At 43.9% G+C, this 20,966-nt stretch overlaps 2 protein-coding genes across 2 annotated transcripts; both read right to left on the bottom strand.

Moving 5' to 3' along the window:
- Positions 1-4,011: 4,011 nt before the first annotated feature.
- Positions 4,012-8,786, bottom strand: LOC129209233 (tubulin alpha-4 chain-like). Its single transcript, XM_054833377.1, has 5 exons — positions 8,604-8,786; positions 7,065-7,278; positions 6,141-6,289; positions 5,053-5,733; positions 4,012-4,305 (listed from the first exon to the last, which is right to left on the bottom strand). The coding sequence occupies exons 1-5, from the start codon at positions 8,784-8,786 to the stop codon at positions 4,012-4,014; spliced, it is 1,521 nt and encodes a 506-aa protein (XP_054689352.1).
- Positions 8,787-10,550: 1,764 nt separating this feature from the next.
- PEX26 (peroxisomal biogenesis factor 26) lies at positions 10,551-17,301 on the bottom strand. Its single transcript, XM_054833389.1, has 5 exons — positions 16,076-17,301; positions 15,234-15,374; positions 14,537-14,850; positions 13,846-13,992; positions 10,551-13,103 (listed from the first exon to the last, which is right to left on the bottom strand). The coding sequence occupies exons 1-5, from the start codon at positions 16,240-16,242 to the stop codon at positions 13,000-13,002; spliced, it is 873 nt and encodes a 290-aa protein (XP_054689364.1). The 5' UTR covers positions 16,243-17,301; the 3' UTR covers positions 10,551-12,999.
- Positions 17,302-20,966: the final 3,665 nt, after the last annotated feature.

Below are 20,966 nucleotides of genomic sequence, written 5' to 3'. Positions count from 1 at the left end.
CCTTGAGATCATTGCTTTGAGGCTGAGGTTGTTCCAGTGTTCTTCCAATGGAACTGGTAACATTCCAACCAAGCTCTGGTGTTATGCACAATCTCAAATGTTAAAGCTCACGGCTCCACCAGATGTGGAGCTCTGTGCAGAGAATCACTGCAGGAAAAAAGTCTCCCAGCAAATACTTAGAGCAGTCCACCACCCGAATCCTCTTAGGCACTCTTTGAGTCAACATGTCAGATCTAGCAGCTCCAAAACCTGAAAGAGCTCTGTGAATTACTAAATTCTTTGCAACTTAGTCCACTGCTGCATTTTCTTGGCCCTTCCATTGCCCCCGCTCCTCTCTTCTGAAATAGGCAGCGAGAGCACCTCTCAGAGTCAGTGTTCATCACTCCTCTCTCCACCCCGCTCAATCTCAACTGTCCCAGGACCCATAGACTCACCAGTGTTGGGTTGCCACACTGAACAGTCTGGGTCCTGCCTCACCAGTCAAAACCTTCCAAGGAGCAGGGAGTGACCGGAGTCTTGGGTGGTGTCCCTGGCCAGTGGGAGTCCCATGGCTACATTCCTTCTCTCTAGAATCAATTGAGCTTGAAGAGCTTAGGGATGACCCAGGTTACTGTTTTTACATTTCTCACAGACACACAGCTAAGAAAAAGGCCTTTGCAGACCTGCATTACACCAAAGACAGTGCTTGACCTGCTCTGCCTTGAGATAGCCCACGAACTCAAGTGCTGGAATTGTGTGATTGTCTGGGGTGATGGCCAGACACAGACGTAAAAGCCCTGAAGATGACTTGGGCATACTGTTTCCTTATGTTGCTCTGTCCATCTGTGTTGCAGAGTGCTCAAGCAGAAAACCCTCAGCCTAGATTTAGAGGGTAACCTGAATGCACAGTGTGGGACTGTGCTCCCAGGTACTGGTGAGTTTTGTTGATTCTATAGTTGGCCTCTAGGCTCTACTCTGTAGAGACATGAGGCAGATACAGCCTGGGCTGGGATTCTTGGAAAGAAAATCATCTTGCTCAATGCTGGCATTCAACCTGTGGGTACAGATGGTGAGCTTGTAGGGGCAGTCACTCAGCCTCTCCATCCTGCATGGAACGGGCTTGAGACATGCCCTGCATCAGCAGGGTTGATAGCCCAGTGGCCTGGTTGAGGCCTGTCCACTTCAGCTTTTACTTTGCAACACTGGTAGATGATGACAAGAGCTAAATAGGGTTGATTATAAAAAGCTCTGCCATGAAGTCCTGAAGTGTGCAAATAAGTGAATTTTGCATAAGTGCTGGAGTGGCTTTGCTGGTACTGCCAGAGGGCTTCTGAATAGCCCGTGCTCCTCGGGGCGATGCGCAGCCTGCATGCAACTGGGATGGTCTGGACATTCTCAGAGGGCTTCTCATATGCACGTGGACTGGGTGCTGTGCCACAGGTGCCCTCCAGAGCAATGCAACAGAGCAGAGGAGTTGTGAGTTATCTCCAATTGGTTATGATACTGTCATAACCTCTTAGAGGGATACTGTCATCGCCTCTTAGAGGGATTTTAAAAAAAAACCTTAACATGGCCGTACAAAACCTAAACACTTTATCTCTATTTAAAAATAGACATATCTCTGAAAATAGCATTTTTGAATAATCTAGAGTTTAGGCGAAGAGAACCACGAAGTCCTGTGATCTGTCAGTTCTCCTCTTCTAAGATCAAAATAGGTCAAAAGGCAAATGAAGGAGAGTTAACTTCTTTATCTCCTCTACCAGATGTACATCACTCCCTACAGATTGGTTACCTGAGCGACTCACCAATAGTGGCAGAATTGTGGATTATTTTAGAACAGTAATGTGCGGTCTTACAAAATAGTCCATTCCTAAGAAGTTCTTTAGTGATCATACAAAAACCTCTCTTGCTTTTAATTTGCTGTATGAAAGTCTTTCCCACACATTATAATACTTTCTTATGTTGTGCGAATGAAGATATAAATGCTTACCTGTGTTCCCTGTAGAACTACATTCTGTCATTCTGTTGCCACCTACTGGGAGAATTGACAGCATCTCATTTCAGGTATTTCTGAAATCCCAAAGTCTAGTCAACTGCTATATTGATAAAATACTGGCTTTCACACATTATCCCTGAAACAGAGAACTGTGCTATGTATTTTTAAAATTATTTTTCAATAAAGAAAAATTAAGTACATGTTGGGATACAGTTTCAAAAGAGTTACCTCCTTTTTGGTAAGAATTGTCATATACAAAATTTCTCTACATATATTAAAAATTATAGAATTAGATCTGGACTTGCAGAATTATCTCCCCTAATATAGCAAGTTCAGAACTATAGTTTCTAATATAAAGATCATTCACTCATTTTGCAGATAAAAAGACCAACTACATCAGCAATGTTTCTGAATGTGCCTGCTTTTCTTTATGACTTTTTAGCAAACCTAACACAAACAGATTTACCACAAAGGGGACAACACTCATCAACAGTTTAGGCAAAACGTAATGCATTTCTGTAGCCCTGCTGGAGTTGTAAGTATATGTTTCAGTGAAAACATGTATTTTTTTAAAATAAATTTATGAAAGATCAATAGTAAATCCAGCATTAACAGTGGTATATATTTAGTCTCCAGGTGTCCACCCTTCATCAGTGTTAAGGGAAACCTTCCAGATAACCATGAACACATAAGCAAGTTGGACACACAGGGCAAGGTCAGCACAAGAGGCTTATTGTCTTGCTGCTGGCATTGTTCAAGCACAGGGCTGCTCCACAGGTACCCCCAAATGGACACCATTTTCTTTATCTAAATAGATACACACATACCACTTTTTCACCGTTGGCCTTGTCCTGCTTAATTTTACATCTTTATTTAGTAATTTCAGCTTTAGTTAGTACTCCCAGTAAGCCAACACCCCCTTCACTTTCTGTTGATACTCAAGGCGGGGTGGTCCCCAAAGGTCCTCTTTCACTATATATAGTACCTGGTAGCTTCTCCTGCCATTACCTCATGACTTTAGACACAGGCTAGGATTGGCCAGCCACTTTTCCTGTTCCATTTTCTGCAACATCCAACAGTTTCTCTTGTTATCCCATGAGTTTAACCTCAGGCCATGGCAGGCCACCTGCCTGCATGTCTTAACAATATATTGTTCTAAAATCCTGAAACAATGGGAATATACATAAATATACCTTATGAAGACTTAAACTGTGAAGTTGTAGCTGGTGTTCTTAGACATCCCACCTATACCTATCATCACACACATTTTTTATCATGGTTCTGATTTATTGTGATCTCAGTAAGTCTGATGGAGCTGGTAATGCTTCTGCCCTGCATGCTACAAGCTGGTAATTTTAAGCCCTTTAACTCTGTCACAGATGCTGAGCTGTCAGCATACTTGCGCCGCCAGACCAATCCAGTTATGATTGTTACACAGTCACTGCACAAACATGGTGTGCTCTAAACTCCTGCTGAAGCTAAGATACCTGAATTGTTCCCACAGCAGCTGGCAAAATCACATTTTCTAACCACTCCACACTGTGGATTCTGTAGAAGCAAGGGCACTAGGACAAGCTGTATGTTGTTGGCACCAACAGAGTTCTCACTGCATCTTACAGCTTTAAAAACATTACATTTCAAATTCATATGAAATAAAGACTGAGGACTGTAGGTAACTTCTTATGTAGTGTCCATAGCAATTATGTGGGAAAATTTGAAGCACGAGTTCCTCAAATAATATTACAGGTACGTGACTGTATCTTTGTATTGAATAAATGTCAATATAGATGACAGAGATACTTTCAGGATATATTAGCAAAAAATATGAAGCCTGTCACCCTCTGAGGCAAAGACTAATGATTAGGTGGTCATATATCCTGTTTTACTGTCTTGTGATCTCATAGTGGAGAACTCATCCTGTTTGTCTTCTGCTAAGATGGCAATGGACTCAGTGTGCATGAGACAAGCAGAAATGTAGCCCCATGAAAAAAGAGACAGAGAGACAATCATATGCACAGAAAAGGGCAGAGTGAACTTTAAGATTCCTCTCCCTCATTTTCTTCTTCAAATGAGTCAGTTCCCACTTCTTCATAGTCCTTCTCCAGGGCAGACAGGTCTTCTCGGGCCTCTGCGAATTCTCCTTCCTCCATGCCTTCACTAACATACCAGTGCACAAAAGCTCTCTTGGCGTACATCAGATCAAACTTGTGGTCGAGCCTTGCCCAGGCATCTGCAATGGCCGTGGTGTTGCTCAGCATGCAGACTGCTCGTTCAACCTGGGCTAGGTCTCCTCCCGGTGTAACTGTAGGAGGCTGATAGTTGATCCCAACCTGCAAATACCAATAGAAAAGATGGAGTAATAAAAAGAGTTATGAGGAAAAGAGACAAAATTAGACAACAAACAAGGTAAAAAAATTGTAAAACCATTGGTGGAGGGAGGAAAAGAGGTAGGGAAAAACCCAAATCACATCAGTGCTAAGTCTAATGTCATTCAAGCCACTTTTTTGTGCACAAGTCTATTCCTTACCCTCACTCAAAGAAAAAGAAAAAAAAAGGAGATCAACCAGAACTGGACTCTAAATGAAGAAAAAATTATAAAAATATGTCAGTATGCATGGAAAAATAGGGGACAATGAAAAAATCTCTCTTGTGGAGATGATGTAGAAATGTTTCACTTGCCAACAATATATTATTGATAACTTTGGGTTTTTTTTTTCATTTGGTTGGTTTGTTTTTTTAAATCTCATCAAAGACACTCTCAAGTGTCTCAGTGTCTTCAGAGTATAAGCCTTACCTTGATCTTTCTCCTAAAATGCAATTTCTTTAAGTTTAAAGTCTTATAGGGTTGACATTCTCCTGTTATTGAATATAGAAATACCGTATATGCTTCCATTTATTTAAATATTTAGGAGTCTGTGTTAATGGGTTGTCCACATTTTACACACACGCATCTTTCTTATGTTCCTTCTCCTCACAAGTGGAAAACAGGCAAGGTCTAAAACTTTAAAGACAAGTTTTCCACTAGACTGAACTTGCCCTTTGAACATTAAAGAGAAGTTCATGGCAGCCCTACACACCTTGAAGCCTGTTGGACACCAGTCGACAAACTGGAGGGATCTGTTGGTCTTGATGGCAGCAATTGCTACGTTGACATCTTTGGGAACTACATCACCACGGTAGAGCATGCAGCAGGCCATGTACTTCCCATGTCTTGGGTCACACTTCACCATCTGGTTGCTGGGCTCAAAGCAGGAGCTGGTGATTTCAGCCACCGAGAGCTGCTCGTGATATGCTCTGTCAGAGGAGATGATGGGGGCGTAGGTCACTAAGGGGAAGTGGATGCGTGGGTAGGGCACCAGGTTTGTCTGGAACTCCGTCAGATCCACATTGAGGGCACCGTCGAAGCGCAGTGAGGCGGTGATGGACGAGACGATTTGGCTGATGAGGCGGTTGAGGTTAGTGTAAGTAGGGCGCTCGATGTCCAGGTTTTGGCGGCAGATGTCATAGATGGCCTCATTATCCACCATGAAGGCGCAGTCCGAATGCTCCAGGGTGGTGTGCGTGGTCAGGATGGAATTGTAGGGCTCCACCACAGCGGTGGAGACCTGAGGGGCTGGGTAGATGGCAAATTCTAGTTTGGACTTCTTTCCATATTCAATGGAGAGGCGTTCCATGAGTAAGGAGGTAAAGCCAGAGCCAGTACCCCCACCAAAGCTGTGGAAGATCAGGAATCCTTGCAGCCCAGAACAGGCATCAGCCTGAAAGCCAACAGGAAAAGTGAAAGAATAAGTGAACATATTTTTAAATTACACCCTTAAATAGAGACAGCAACACCCACACCCAGTGCAAAGCACAAAAGTCAGCAGTTTTTCCAGGAAATTCTCATTGTCTGTTTTCCCCTGTAAATCTGAGGCTAGAGTATCAACAGAGTGATACTGATTATTTTTTCCTTACAATAATAATGCTTTAGCAATATTTGAGGTTTTCCATTTAAGCCTTCCATTCATGTGAAAACTAAGATGGGACATGCAGGACCTGCATTCCTCTGTTCTGAGCCAATGACAATAGTAAAAACAAAATGAGAGCCATTATAAAAAAAATTTATGTGGTGTTTATTTCCCCTTCCACCCTTCTAAGGTCTTACTACCAATGCAATAGTGCATACCATCTTGCGGATACGATCTAATGCCATGTCAATTTTGTCTTTGCCAACAGAGTAGTGGCCACGTGCATAATTATTTGCTGCATCTTCCTTTCCAGTGATCAGCTGTTCTGGATGGAAAAGGTGCCGGTAGGTGCCAGTCCGCACTTCATCTGAATGAGAGAGAAAAAGCATAAGCTTGGAAGAGATAATTCACCCAGGTTGATAACATTTGCAAAACAAATGGAGCATTTTATTTTGGCAGAAAATGGTATAGAAGATCTGTATGTTGAAAAACAAAGTACAGAGGTGAGGAGTATCGTCTGAGATGTTCTTGGTTTTGAAAAACAGTAAGTGGACTCTGCTCCAAGTGTAAGTTGCTGTGTTACACAAATTACTTCATTTATCAAATTAAGGCTGTGCCATGCCATGCTGTGGTAAAATTTCAGCTCTATATACCGATCAGATGAAGATCCATCTGAACCTTCAGGGGAATGACTGGAAAAAAGAGGAGATTTTCAAGAGTAAAACAGTGGGTTTCCCTGAAAATCTGTCAGGAAATTTGTGTTGTCTGATTCTTCATGCTCCTCTCTTACATCTGAATGTGAGGAAAGCATTTTCCATTAGTTAGCAAAGGAAAAACATCGCCACAAAAGACGACCAGAGAGGAATCTCTTTAAGAGTGCTAAATTGTACTCATAACCAGTAGAGGTTTAAACAATAGTAAACTTTTTATTTTATTATTATTAGAGTGCAGTCCAGTTTTCAACTTTTTATTGAGAATAACAGAGCTTTTAGCAATACCTGGTATTAAAAACTTAAAATCTGTACGTTTTGCCTGCATGCTGGGATCATGGTAAGGGCATTGTCCTGCTATTCAGTGATCTGAACTTTGGCACCCAGCAGAGTTAATTAATTTCTATTTTCCAAAATTAGTTCTACACTGACCTATTACAGTTTGCTCCAAGTCCACCATAACAGCCCGTGGCACGTATTTTCTAGAACTTGTCTCTCTGAAGAATGTGGCAAAAGAATCATCATTGCTGGGTTGGTCGATGAAGGTGCCATTTGGCTGAATGCCGTGCTCCAGACAGAAGAGTTCCCAACATGCATTCCCAATTTGAACTCCAGCTTGGCCAATGTGAACAGAGATGCACTCACGCTGGAAGGGGAGGACAAGGGAAATGGTGAGAACCACCAGTGAATATCCTAAGAGTCTATAAGCTGATCTGACCTGAAACACCAAATCAACCAATGATTATAAAATTTTCCACAAGACTGGAATTAATGGAAAGTATTCTGATACTTATTTACAAATAGGAAGAAAAATATTTTGCTGTGCATAGAAATAAACAATAATCACAACAGCTAGAGACTTGCAGCCACGCCTATGCATGGTGTACAGTACATGAGATCTACGTATAAGTGCACATAAGCACATACAGATAGAAAAACTGTGTATAGGTACACAAAATAAACAAGAGTAGGTCCCAGCTAAGGAATATGAGCCAATCTGGGAAAAGACACAGCTATGCTGCTTTATTGATGTATAGATAAAGCAAAGGGAATGAAGTATCTTCTGATCTTTCAACCTTCTGTTGAACATGTGTGTTGGACAGGTGGAAAACAGGTTTGTAGAAATTAAAGGAACTAGAACTAAAGTGCCTTTAGTACTTCAATTAATTTCAACCACTGATTGTTTTGGCCCATTCTCTGGGTACTTTTAATTCAATTTAACACGTGAAGAGTTAACTTGATACTCAAGAGGACTCAGTACTCTTTATATGTTACACTAAATTAATCTCCTGAGAAATCCTTCTCAAACATATTCTGTAATCATAGTTGTTCAGTCAATAACCAGTTTATAAAGTGTTTATTAGTGTCATGCACATAGTTTAATAACAGAAATCTGAAACACAAAATATCATGTTCTAAAAGAAAAGGAAGCATGTCTCCTTCTATAGATTGCTATGCAGACTCCCAAGTACTGTGAATTCAAAGGGTTCTCTCAAAGACACTCTCGTTGGATGTGGTATATTTGAATATGAATCTTTTGGCAGATGATTCCCATCCAGTCTTACAGAGTGTCTAGGGAAACATCCACATTTTTTTGCTCTTAATATGCACAAGCTAGTAGGAAAAGGCCATTAATACAAGGTTAAACATACTGTATTCAAAGTACATCCAGACTAGCTTCTACACAAGAAGGAAAAATAAGTTCCAACCCCATCCTTTTTCTGCGTATGACTTCCCTTATAATAAATTTATTAACACAAATGTAGCTGTATGTATTGCACTCTAAATTTATTTACCAAGAAGCTAATACAATAATTTGTAGACTGTGAGCAACATTTGTTGCCCCCAAAATGAAGCAAAAAAAGTCACCTCAACTTTCCCACTTTCACTCAGATCTTGACCAGAGTAGGGGGAAACAGGAGGCCAAATTCATTGCTCATTATCTCATAAAATAATCCAATTCTTTCTTACCATGGCTTCTCCTGTGTGCTTTCTTTCTTGATTGGTAGCAGCAGCTTTGGTTACTGATGTTTCTATTGTTGTATAAGCAGCCTGGTGCAAGGTGGCAGAGCATCCACGCCTCCCTGGCAGGGGCCCCGCAGCATCACAGCGTAGGCAGGAGAGGTCATAATCTCTCCCAGGCAACCATCCCATTCCACCCACTTGCCGGTTACACCGGCAGCCTGCTTTCACCCATGCACAGAATCCAGCCCTAAACTCTGTTCTTAAGCAAGTCCTCCCAGTTAATTCTCAAAGCTATACCTTGGTTTTGGGCAGGAAAAAAAAAAAAAAATTACAACTGGTATCAGTAACCAGAATTTTAACACATACAGAGCATCTTCACAAATAACTGGTTTCCCTCTAAAACTTTGACAACTGGTGAACATGCTACTGATAACTTATTTAAAAATTATTAACCATTTCAGAATTTCTTCATTTACACTTTCAAAAGGTGGCATTTTTAAATGGTGTCTTTCTGACAAAGGCAACTATAGATGAATGGTGGACACAGAGTTAACTTGCCAAAGTTCCACTAATTGAAATGAGTTGGGGAACAGGTTGAAGTGCAAGGAATTCCACTTGACTATTTGATCATCTGTGGACAAGGTACATGGGATTATCATCTTGCCTCCTGGTGCTGAGGCACCAAACTTCATCTTTCTGCCAGCCATTCCTTATCTTTGTGACCTCTGTTCATCTGATTCTGGACAACTGTTCTTCAGCCTTCCAGCTGCCTACAATATGGGCCAATACAAGTTTTTTTTCCATTGTCCTGGTTTCAGCTGAGAAGGTTAATTTTCTTCATAGTAGCTAGCATGGGGCTATGTTTTGGATTTGTGCTGGAAACAGTGTTGATAATATAGAGATGTTTTTGTTATATGGACCTGTTGATGTTGAATGTTTACGCAGAGCCAAGGCCTTTTCTGCTTCTCGCACTGCCCTGCCAGCGGGATGGCTGGGAGTGCACAAGAAGTTGGGAGGAGACAGACAGGACAGGTGACCCAAACTGACCAAAGGGATATTCCATACCATATGACGTCATGCTCAGTTTATAAGGAGCTTGGGGGAGGAGGAAGGGGGGGGGTGCGGTGGTGTTCGGAGTGATGACGTTTGTCTTCCCAAGTAACCATTACACGTGACAGAGCCCGGCTTTCCTGGAGATGGCTGAACACCTGCCTGCCCATGGGAAGTGGGGAATGAATTCCTTGCTTTGCTTTGTTTGTGTGCGTGGCTTTTGCTTTACCTATTAAACTGTCTTTATCTCAACCCATGAGTTTTCTCACTTTAACTTTTCCAATTCTCTCCCCCATCCCGATGAGGGGGAGTGAGTGAGTGAGTGGCTCTGTGGTGCTCAGCTGCCGGCTGGGGTAAAACCACAACATCCATTTAGCAAGAAGATGGCAAAACTAAAAAGCAGAACTATAATTTGTTCTTGTATCTGGAGTCACGAGCAGAAAGTTCACACACACAGGGCACACATGCACACATTCTTTCTGACAAGGCTTAAACAGTAGTATCCCCAGGAGTATGTCTTTTCCCTCCATGATATAATGAGAGTGCAGAGAAAAACACAGCTAAAGATAAATACCAGGTACTTTATTCTTGGCAGCACTGGTTTTGGCTATCCCAAGATACACAGAGACATATATTTAAAAAAAAAAATATGCTGGATCTTTCACAGAAAGTAATTACGACTCTCTGAACTCCTATGAAAATGCAGACTTATACCCTACCAACATCATCAGTTGATTAGATCTCGTCAGACTCACACTGAACAAGTCCCTACTTAATTCAAATATGCCTGTACAACAAGGACATGTAGTGAAAACACTTCCAGAAATTATTTGAAAAATGTAGAGTATCAATACATTAAATGCATTTCATAATCTTAATCACAGCACAAATAACAACTGTACAAAGAGGTAAATCAGTAGTCACTTTATTGTGAAAATTAAATATTGCAGTTTTAGTATTAGTTGCAAAAAAATTCTGATAGCTCATTTCTGCCTTCTTGCCCTCTCATGATGAATTAAATACAATACAAATGCAAAATCAGTAGTACTCTAAAAAAGTGAAGGTTACTGACCTACGCTTAAAATCAAGTTGAACGTTAAAGTCATGGTAAATGAATGGCTATGATGGTTAACGGCATTCTAAACGTAGTGTATGGCCTGCTTAGACCACTGGTCCCAATGTCCAAAATTGCATCTCTGCCATCTAACTAAAAATGTTAATAGAAAACTAGAGTAAAAAAATGCTTGTTACCTAAACAGTCAATTTGGTGAGAATTTGGCCTGACTTCAGAGTGAAGTTTACTATTTCATTAACTGGCTTACACAGGACTTACAGTGAGGCCTTGTAAAGTAGGGGGCCAGTAGACACAACCTAGTCATTTCTTGAAAGAGCTCAACCCCAGACCCAGCTTGTATGTTTTATTCTACCTCGTTTCCCATCAACCGTTGGTTGCAGAGTTGTAACTACACTTAATAGTTGGATTACAAGAACCATCTAGCAGCTCTTCCCTATGTGCGCAGAGTATATAAGAAATAACTTTTTTAACATGGTGAAGCATTATGTGCAACTTCTCCTGGTGTAAAGTCCTAGCAGAGACAAAAACTTTGGGGAGGGATATGGGATTGTTTTGGTTTTTACCTTTGAGACAACTAGGCAAGGTTACTGCATTCATGAATGAACTGCCCTGGTTTATCTGACACTAATATGGGAATATTTACCTATTGGGATAATTCAAGAAGAAACAGACACAGAACTATTTTTAGCAGTGAAGATGCAGACTGCTTTCAAAGTATCCCGGCAGATAGCAAAACAACAGATCACACACAGTTTGAAGGCACCAACAGGCTGCTGTCTGTGTGAAGAAAACAGAAATAGCCACCGCATCAGTGTACGGCTACTGCTGGAGTCAAAGGAACAACCTGAAGGGGACTACTGTTGTAGTCCCACCACGCTGGGACCTATGTTGGCTACTTTTCACAGGTTTAGTGTGTTGGATAGGGTTTGCCCCCCAAAAAGGCTGCTTTGTGCAACATTTTGTAGTTTGGGCTGGCATCAGTCAGCCTGCATCCTTTTGGCACAGATGCTGGGATAGCGGGCTATTTGTTTGCCACAAAGGCTCCTTGCCTTTAACTTGTCCTCTCCGACACACAACAGTTTGCTCCAGTGACAGCAATATTTAGAGTAGGTCAGTGATCTCTCCTTTGCAATTTACCCTTTGTCAGTTGATGATAGTTGGACGGAGAAGAAATTAATGTTTTAATCCGAACCTCCAATTTCTGCCCCAAGTGGTTGGAAATGGGGTCAGTCTGGTGACAGGTCTTCTGCAAAGGTAGTAATTTTCTTACCACAGATCTGGGGAAGGTTTTGGGATCTCAGAGAAGTATATCTTTCTACCTATTAATGAACTTTTTTTCTGAATGACAGAGCATTGCTAAATGGCTCCTGTGTAACCCAGGACTTTAGATGTTGGGGGTGGGGGCAATTCTAGACATAGGGAGATTTTTTGACATCGACATAAACAAAGCAAGAGGTAGGGAAAGACTAAAACAAAGCAACTTCAGTTGTTCAGCTAGACAATAATATATAGTTTAAAAAAATAAATCTATTTCCTTACCACCACCACGTGCTCCTAAGAATTACTATGCATCAGGCAAGCACGAAGTGCTGTAATTTGCATTTAAGAAGAGCAGGTGCAGCGCAACAGTCTGTGTGGCCCACTCATTTTGGCTTTCTGGCTTAAATAAGACTAAAATCAAGAGCATCCATATAAGGAGGCATCAGTCACAAGAGAAACCACAACCTTCAAAATGCAATAGGCTTCATTTTCTCCAGTGTTTTTCTTCCACATGCTTGTCCTAAATCCCATGCTGCAGGATGTCTTCAGGCAAACCAGAACATTCCCCTGATTATTGGTACTCTGTTGCCTTTTACAGTCATGCTCCCAGGAATGCTATTGCACTTGTTCAGAGAACTGGCCAGCACTTGCAAGGTTGAGACCTTCTCCCATAGTGCATAACTGGTTACGCAACCCTCACTCAAGCGCTACATCCAAAGCAAGGTGTTTGAAAAGGAGGATTCTTATTCAGTTCTGGATTACGGAAGGAGTGGCTTTACCCTGGAGTTGGACAGAATGGTGCTGTAGAGCCAAGCAAAATGTCAGGAATACTTGGCGTGGTTTCAAAATGCATACACCACCATTCCCTGTCTGAAGAAACAAATGTATCGCCACACAGGAGGTCACAGGTGGTCATCTCAATTAGGACACAGTCCTTGAAGAGCCTGATAACAGCCTCAAGACAAGCTGACACTTTTACAGCAGCAGAGAAAAACACTTTCTCTTGATGGAAGACACCTAGTCTCGAATTGGAGGCCTATGGATTGGAGAAAATACAGCTGCCCAAGCCTGTCGGAAGAGCTGGACCAGTTTGTAAATGAATGGCAGTGATGTGGGAGAGGCTGCAAAACAAAACAAAAAGCAAAAGAGCCTTTCATTATAAAAGGTAAAACTAAAATACACTAAACGTATTAAGAAAGAACTAATCCCAACTAGAGTTAATCGAAACCTAGTTGTCTTACTTCTTTCTGTTTGGTTCAGTACTTCACTCATGGCACCGTTCCTACCCCTAGCAAGCCACCTTCAGTATTTACCAATGGACTATTTGCAGAATAGCTATGGAGCACCTGTCACCCAGCAGAAGGGGAAACACCCATCCCCTCCACGCCCCAGCTGCCACCTCTACGTCACAGGACCAGCCCATCACTAGGGAAACTCCAGCATAAGCAGATCAAATGGATGACTACATTGCTGCCTTGGGCGACTCTCTGCTTTCCTGGCAGGATGGCCTGTCAGGCAATCACTCTCCCAGGAAACATTCACCTTGTAGCACCTCAAGTTGACTGAGCCAGAGGCTGAGTCTAGGACAGCCCAGCCTGCCTCTCACACATTGTACTTTGTCTGTTGGAAAGAGCTGGGGATCGAATAACTGTTTTCAGAAAACTGTCTTTTGTAGAGCTACATTTTTCTACAGGGATTGCAACTGGAAACATTAAAAACAAGCCTAATGGTAAGTTCCTAGTTACCCAGTTTTTGTGTCTCCCGAAGACAAGGCATTTACACAGACCAAATCTATTAAAAGCAATAATTTTGTTCTCTGTAACCATAATGGAATTTTAAAAATTGGAAATCTTAATACTGTACCTGGGTCTAATCTCACCACCACCAGGTACAGCAGAAAAGTAGCCAAGAGCATCTTTTTGTAAGGAAGTAAATAGAAGTGGCTTGACATGGACCTCAGTGCTCTACGTAGCAATGTCAACATGGTCAAGAGCTTTTGGGACAGATTACCTAGAATACAAGAACAGTAAGGCTGTCAGGACAAAGTAAAATGAAAAAGTAAGATATAGATAATAAACTAAGTTATCAAGAGATAACAGTTCTGGAGGAGGAGCAGTACTTTAAATGCCAGACATGCATTGTTCTACATAGGCTCAACTGTAAATGGAGATGAAGCAGAGAGTACATACAGCCAACAAAATGTATCCTTAAAGGATTGCTAGGTAGTTTTAGTTTCCCTTTCGTACCTTTAAAAAAAAAATACATCTATTCTGAAGTGCTTTTGAACCTGAAAAATAATTCTCATCTCTTGACATCAGCAGAGACTAAATATGCTTTGTAATTGTCAGCAAATGGATGACTAAGTCTTCCATTTCCTTCTGTAATACACAGCAGGACTTCCTCGTGGCTGGGACAGACAACAGGACTTCCTCGTGGCTGGTTTGTCATGACAACATTCTTAATATATATTTAATACTTGCTTGTTAGTAAGGGACCAAGTAACTTGAAATAAAATTATAAAAAAAGGAGTACAAACAACAGAGGGAAAGCCTACCCAAAACAGTCTCTGTTGCTGCGTCTTGCTGCTCTTCAGCAGCTGAGTGCATCTCTTCCCGTTGAGCCCACTGACATCGGCTTTCACAAATGGTCCCGAGAAATGCTAGCTGCTGCTCGCTGTCAAAAACATCACAGCCACGTACAAGCTCTTCTGCTCCCTCAAACCGGCCAAGTGGAAGCAACACATGCAGCAGATAGAGCTCCAGCAATGAACTGTACTCGGGGAGGCTCTTATTGGTTTGGTCTCTCAGCCAGCTACTGCCAACCTCCAGCATCACCTGGGGTTCTCTCACTTTGCTGTATAACAGGATACTGAAACAGAAAGAAAGAAATATTAGAAAATATTAACTCTTTGTATAAGTTGAAATCACTGGCAGTTACTATGCATGAGCAGCTATCACGAAGGCATGCATCAGGGTCTACACTTGAATCACAGAGAGATTTCTGAGGCGGACAACAGGTGCAGCCACTAATGTTACTTTCTACTTATTACCCCTTTTGTACCTTATCACTGTAAAGCAATCTGCCAGCTGCAGGCATGCTAGACCATATACAGGTCAAGAACAGACCTGTCCCAGGTTCCACTTTCATCCTCGCTTACACCACGCAAAGTGAAAATATCACACAATACTCACATCTAACCTGCTATTAAACTTGACTAATGCAAGCCCTGACAACTACAGACAGAAACTCACCACAGCTCCAGAACTTTTGGAGGCAGATGTTCAGGGACATGGTAATACTGTAGAACCCAAGACAGAACTTCTCTCCACCGGTTCATCTCAGCCAGCGCCTGAATCCCCACAACACAGAGGGAGCATTTCACTTCTGCAGAACTGGTAATGAAGAGATGCTTCTTAGAATAAATAAACGCCTTCTAAATAAATGCTTCTTGGAATCATGTTTCCCCTTGCATCCCTTCCAGTAAGCTGCATCCTAGCCTAGGTACTCTACGGTTCTCCAACAGCTGCTTCCCTTCCTTTCCCTCTCATCCTACCTCTCACCCCCAATAAAAAGGCAATTTCACACCACACCACCCCCCGAGAAGATGCACAGAGCCTGCATCTCTGGGATGACGCGAGGAAGGCTCCTAGGCACACCTCGCTTCCCTCACACACACACAGATCCCTGCATACGAAACACATAAACACAGACAGGTTGTTATCAAATGGCAGCCAAAGCCAAGTGGGGTTTTAAACCGTTACAAACTCACTTCTTAGCAACAAACACCACCCTCCATTAATTTAGATAATTAAGAAAAAGCTACAAAAACCACACCATGGACTACCAGTGATATTGCCATTCATACAAATAATACTTATATTCGAACCTAAGAGATTCTTAACCCCCCCACCAAAAAAAAAAAAAACAAACCCCAAACAAAACCACAGTTTATTAAACCCCAAAAGCCCTCTACTACAAAAAATAAAACCGCAGACAGGGCCTGCAGTTAGAAGCCAGCCTGACGCTGATGCGACACCGAGGCGCTTCCCAGCGCCGCCCTGTCCCCGATCCGCACGCCCCGCACCGCTCGCACCTCTCGGGGCCGGTCCCGGGGCCGGTGCCCAGACTGTCGCAGCCCGCCTCGCACCTCTCCACGGCGGCAGCGAAGTCCCGGTGCAGCACCAGCAGGTCCGCCGCTTCCTCCAGCAGCGAGGCCGCCTGGGCCGAGACCGGAGGCCAGGCCAGAGGCTCGCTCCTCATGGCGGCAGCGGGAGGGCTGGCGGGAGGGCTGCCACCGCCTTCCCCACGCCCCACCGCTCGCCGCCCGCCCGGCTCCGGCTCCAGCGCCGCCACAGCCCCTCGTAGGGCTCAGATCCACTCGAGCAAGCAGCAGCAGTAGCAGAGCCGACCCCGGAAAGCCGTGAGAAAAGCCCCTCGCCACCGCCTCCCGGCAGCGGAAGGGCCGCCCCGGCGGACATCTTCTCCCCGCCCCGCGGGCCGGCGGGACATGTAGTCTAGCGGTAGTGTGAGGGAGCGGAGATCAACGCCCGCCGGGACGAGGCGCAAGAATGACAGCTTCTCGGCGCGCTGGCTCCCCAGGGGGCCGTCCCGCCCGCTATCGGGGCGGCGGCAGAGCTGACTGTGAGGAGTAGCGGTGAAGAGCGGGGTCTCTGGGGAGCCTTCCGAGAAGCTCCGACCGCAGACTGTGGGATCGCGACGCTTTCAGCCATGCCGGCGCTCAGCTTCCCACCCGGCGTCGGTCCGCGTCAAAAAAACCCTTCAGTTTCTCACTTGCGTGGCGGCTATGGAGAAACGGCCCACCCAACGCTCTCCGCCTCGGCCGCCTTCCTTAGGAGGCGGGTCGGAGCCCCGCAGAGGCCGCTGCCGTTCCCCCCGCAGCCGCCGGGCGTCAGCCCAGCCCCAAGCGTGTCCCTGCCGAGCAACGGGCCCCGGAGGAGGCCACTTCGGAATGAGGCGGCACGGCCGCGGTCCTGCGGCTTTCCCCGCCGTAGCCAGGCGGCAGGAGAAGGGGTTTGGGGCGGGTAGTAAAGGGAGAGCGCTCCCCCGCTGCTCCAGCGGCGCAGCCTGGGCAGCAGGCTCCTGGGCGGGGTGGTGGGTGCCCTCCTCTCCCGGCCTCTTCTTCCTCCGGGGCCTTTTGCTCGGTCACCTCGTGAACAGCGTCTCCATCAGTACCCTACAGGCAGCGATTCACATTGTTCTTTGGTTGTTGTTTAAAAACAACAGGGTGTCTTGGTTACAAAGTAATTACGGCAGTCAGTGCAAACTCTTCGAAAATGAATCTCTACAGGAGAGGCGGGATTGATTTGATTTATTTTGTAATGCTGACCTCCTACGATGATTATTTAATTAAATCAAATATGCTAATGTAAAACAGGTTAAAAAGTGAAACATCTTTTAAAGGGGAGTTTCTATGCCATTCCAGTGTTGGAAACAGGGAAGAAAGCATGAAGAGTATGATTAAAAACTTGATCATAACTCTCTTTTTTGTAAGTAGCCGTTTCCAGGAGGCAAGACCATGCACCTGCCCCTCTGGGTAGCGGCAGGAGCGCTCTGCAGTAGCAGCTTTTGCACGACAGTACACCCAGCTGTTTGCACACTGCATCGTTAACTGTGGGAGAAGTTCCAGGAGGATTCAGGCTGGTTAAAGCAAAAACACAGCACAGAAACATTGTAAAAGGAAGGGCGCAGCAGCTAAGCAAAGGCGGAGATAAAGGCGTTTTGGACTTATGTTACTGTTGCTTGGCACTTGCAATTTGGAAAACAACATTCCTTTTTGGGAACTACAAGTCCCAAAGTGCACTGTGGGAAGAACATGCCTCGTACCAGCTAGTGCCCAGCACAAATTCCCAAATATGGATAAGGAATCAATTTTTGAAAAGACTCACACTGCCTGGATACTCCCCACTAAGGCTCAGAAAAGGAGCGAGACAGCACAAAACCAAGGTAAGTGCGTGATATGCAAAGCTACCGTTCAAGAATTTCTTTCATAGGGAGCAGCCAAGAATATTCTGTCCCTTTGAAGGGCAGCACAGCATTGCACCGGTGATGTTGGAGTTGGCTGCTGCAGTGATGGAGGCGACTTTTGAAATAGAGGACTGTTGTTTCAGGTGGGGAAGTGAGCAGCAGGAGCAGCTGCTGCACAGTGAGTCAGATCCTGTTTCCCTGCAGATGCTCCTTATTAATAAAGACCTACGGAAAGATATGTGAGCTGCAATGCTCATGCAGTTATGTTAGAGGCAGAGAAGAGTTGAGGAGAGGTATGAGTTGCAGTGTGGTTGTTTAAGTAAGCCGTGGTGGAACAAGCAGCCTTGTAATAACAATAATTATAGGAAAAATTAATTTCTCTGTAAGGCATGGTAGAATGTTTTTGTACTTCACCCCTCTTCCTAGAGGGGACAGTGTGGTGCCTTGAAGGCCAAACCTCTTGCAGCTCTCTGACCTGCGAATCGTAGTAATTCAGTAAGGAGATTGTTTAACTTCAGGCCAGGAACAATTACCCATTTTATTGGCAATTTGTTAACAAGCAAGATGAAATCATTCTGAAATAGAATCATCTTAGTGGAAATGAGAGATGCTCTAGCTCCAGACTCGGGCACACACGAAGCCTTGCAGGTTGACCTGGTCACGGGCAGCATCGGCTCCTGCCTCTGTTTCTCCCCCTGGCAGTCGGGCATATTCCTCATGCAGCCCAGATGCAGCAAGTGGACTCTCTTCTGCTGGGTGACGTCAAGTGCAGCTGGTCAGCCTGATCCGTCATCCCAGCACCCTCCTCCTACTATGTAGGGTCATGGAGCAGCAGTCGGCACGGCACAGTGCTGCGAATGTAGGAGGTGCAGCCAGGCCCTGGAGAGGAGCCTGAGGCCGGTGAACCAAACTGTCACAGAGACACTCATTGCCAAATAAGAATGATGCTGGTTTTCCATCTTTCCTTAAACGTGAGCAGCTTAAACTGTTTTTAAAGCTGAAAGAGTCACTCTTGTACCTGAATTAGCCTACACAGCAGGGCTATATCGCTACACAAACACTGGAAGAAATCAGCGTGTTTGCCTGTGTTCCTGGATATCTGTTTCTAGTAATCAGAAAAGCTAAAGTCAAGCCAACTTGCTGTCAGTGACAGGTAGTAAGAGGGAGCATCACAGTGGATTTTGTGTGCCGGGTAGGATGCTGATACCCAACTCCTCACCTTTTATCTGAAATAAAGGATTTTTTTGGTGCTGTCATCCTGATTTTCTATAAGAAAAGAAAAGCAAGTTTCAGAGCAGCCTTGTTTGTGCCTGCATCAGCTGTGGATTCACAGGTTCCCCTCCTCCCTCTGCTGCCAGGAGGTTCAAGGAGAGTTTAGAGTTACAGGCACCTGTAACAAGGCCCCCTGAGGTAAATCGCCTCAAGTATTAATCCAGATCTGACCAGCACACGGTCGCAGGGCCAGAGAGCTGGCAATCAGTCTTTTCTGTGGTCTCTTCTGTGTCAGTAGGCTGTTAATATGAGATTAGCAGCATTAGGGAGGCTTTGAGCTAGAAACAGTGGGGCCCTATGATTTGATTTGAAGAGAAAGAAACCCTCTTACGCCAATATAAAAACAAACAGAAGAGCTGGAAATTATAAAAGTCATTATAAACACAACCAAAGAAAGGTTAGTCTCTGGGAAAGCTGTGGAGTTTGATAGTACATCGTAGTTTATCAGCAAGTCTAATAAAGCAACGAGGTCCACGAAGACCACAGGTCCCAGTGTGCAGTGCTCCGTCCTTATCACCACGTGCTTTTGGTTGGGTCTGACTAGACCATGATATGCCGGAACCTGTAATTCACTTGTAATTTCCATCAGCAGTACATCCCTGTTAAATATGAAGATAGCTGGCTGCAGATCCCTTTAATTAGCCCGGGCTCAGAGCTCCCCTAGCTCCTGGCCATCGGTCGTCAGGGCCCTCGGTTGGGTGAAGGTGAACACTTTCTGGCTGTGCATTGAACAGATGGCTGATCGTGATGCTCTGCTTTCTTATCTCACCGAGCGTGGTGGCACAGAATCAAACCTATTTTGTTGTTTCAAAAATAGAACTAGTAAGAGGTGATTCACCTGATTTTGAGACCACCTGCTGATGTTCCTAGTTAGTATATTTAAAAGCAGTCGCTTCTTATTTTGGCCGCATGAAAACCTGTATAAACAACAGGCGAGGACAGTAGAAGGCAGAAAAAGCAGCTACAAGGGTAGTCACAGCCACAGTCCAACTGGGAGGTATCATGTAACATAAGAGTATGAGCAAATCCCTGTTTTAACCTTCATCACAGATGCACAAAACACTGTAAGGAAGCCAGGTCTAACTCTGGAAACTGGGAAACGGGAAACACAGAGTTGTTTTCACAATTTGTCAAAACTTGAGTTTTACTCAGATAATGTGAAAAGTTTTCTGAAACAAAGGGTGATTTTAAGTTGATTAAGCCTCTCTTTTTGCATCATATCAAACAAAATACCAGCCTTGGCAAGGCGGCAGTCAAAGAATAACAGCTGTTACTCTTGATTTCATTGTTACTGTTATAATAGCAATGATTAGTGCTGGGTGGGGCATTTCATAGCTTTAAGGTGACCAATTTGGTTAAAGGCCTAAGGCATCTTCTTTACTGCAACCAGTTATTATCTGTGAGAAAATACTAAAGCCTGTCATCACTGTAGGTCAATTAAATCCTGTTTGCCTAGCACAGCATCTCTTTGCTCATTGATTTAGAGTCACAAGCCCTTCTAATAGTTAATACCTCTTCTCAGAGCCCCACCTGCTGAAATCAGTTGTCATCCATTAATCTCCACCTTTCCTCTTTTTCAAAAGCAAACCTTGTGCTTTCATAGTTGGGAGAAGTGCTTGATAGTATGAATGCTGAAAGTATTTGTACCATAAAGCAAGTGAGGCAATTTGAGAAAATATATTTCTTTTCATTTTTAACCTAGCTTCCTAACTCAGTACTTTTTTTCA

Source organism: Grus americana, chromosome 1, assembly GCF_028858705.1.
Source record: "Grus americana isolate bGruAme1 chromosome 1, bGruAme1.mat, whole genome shotgun sequence".
Lineage (NCBI taxonomy): Eukaryota > Metazoa > Chordata > Aves > Gruiformes > Gruidae > Grus > Grus americana.
The sequence above is the reverse complement of the archived record's forward strand: the minus strand, read 5'-3'. Positions and strand labels throughout refer to the sequence as shown.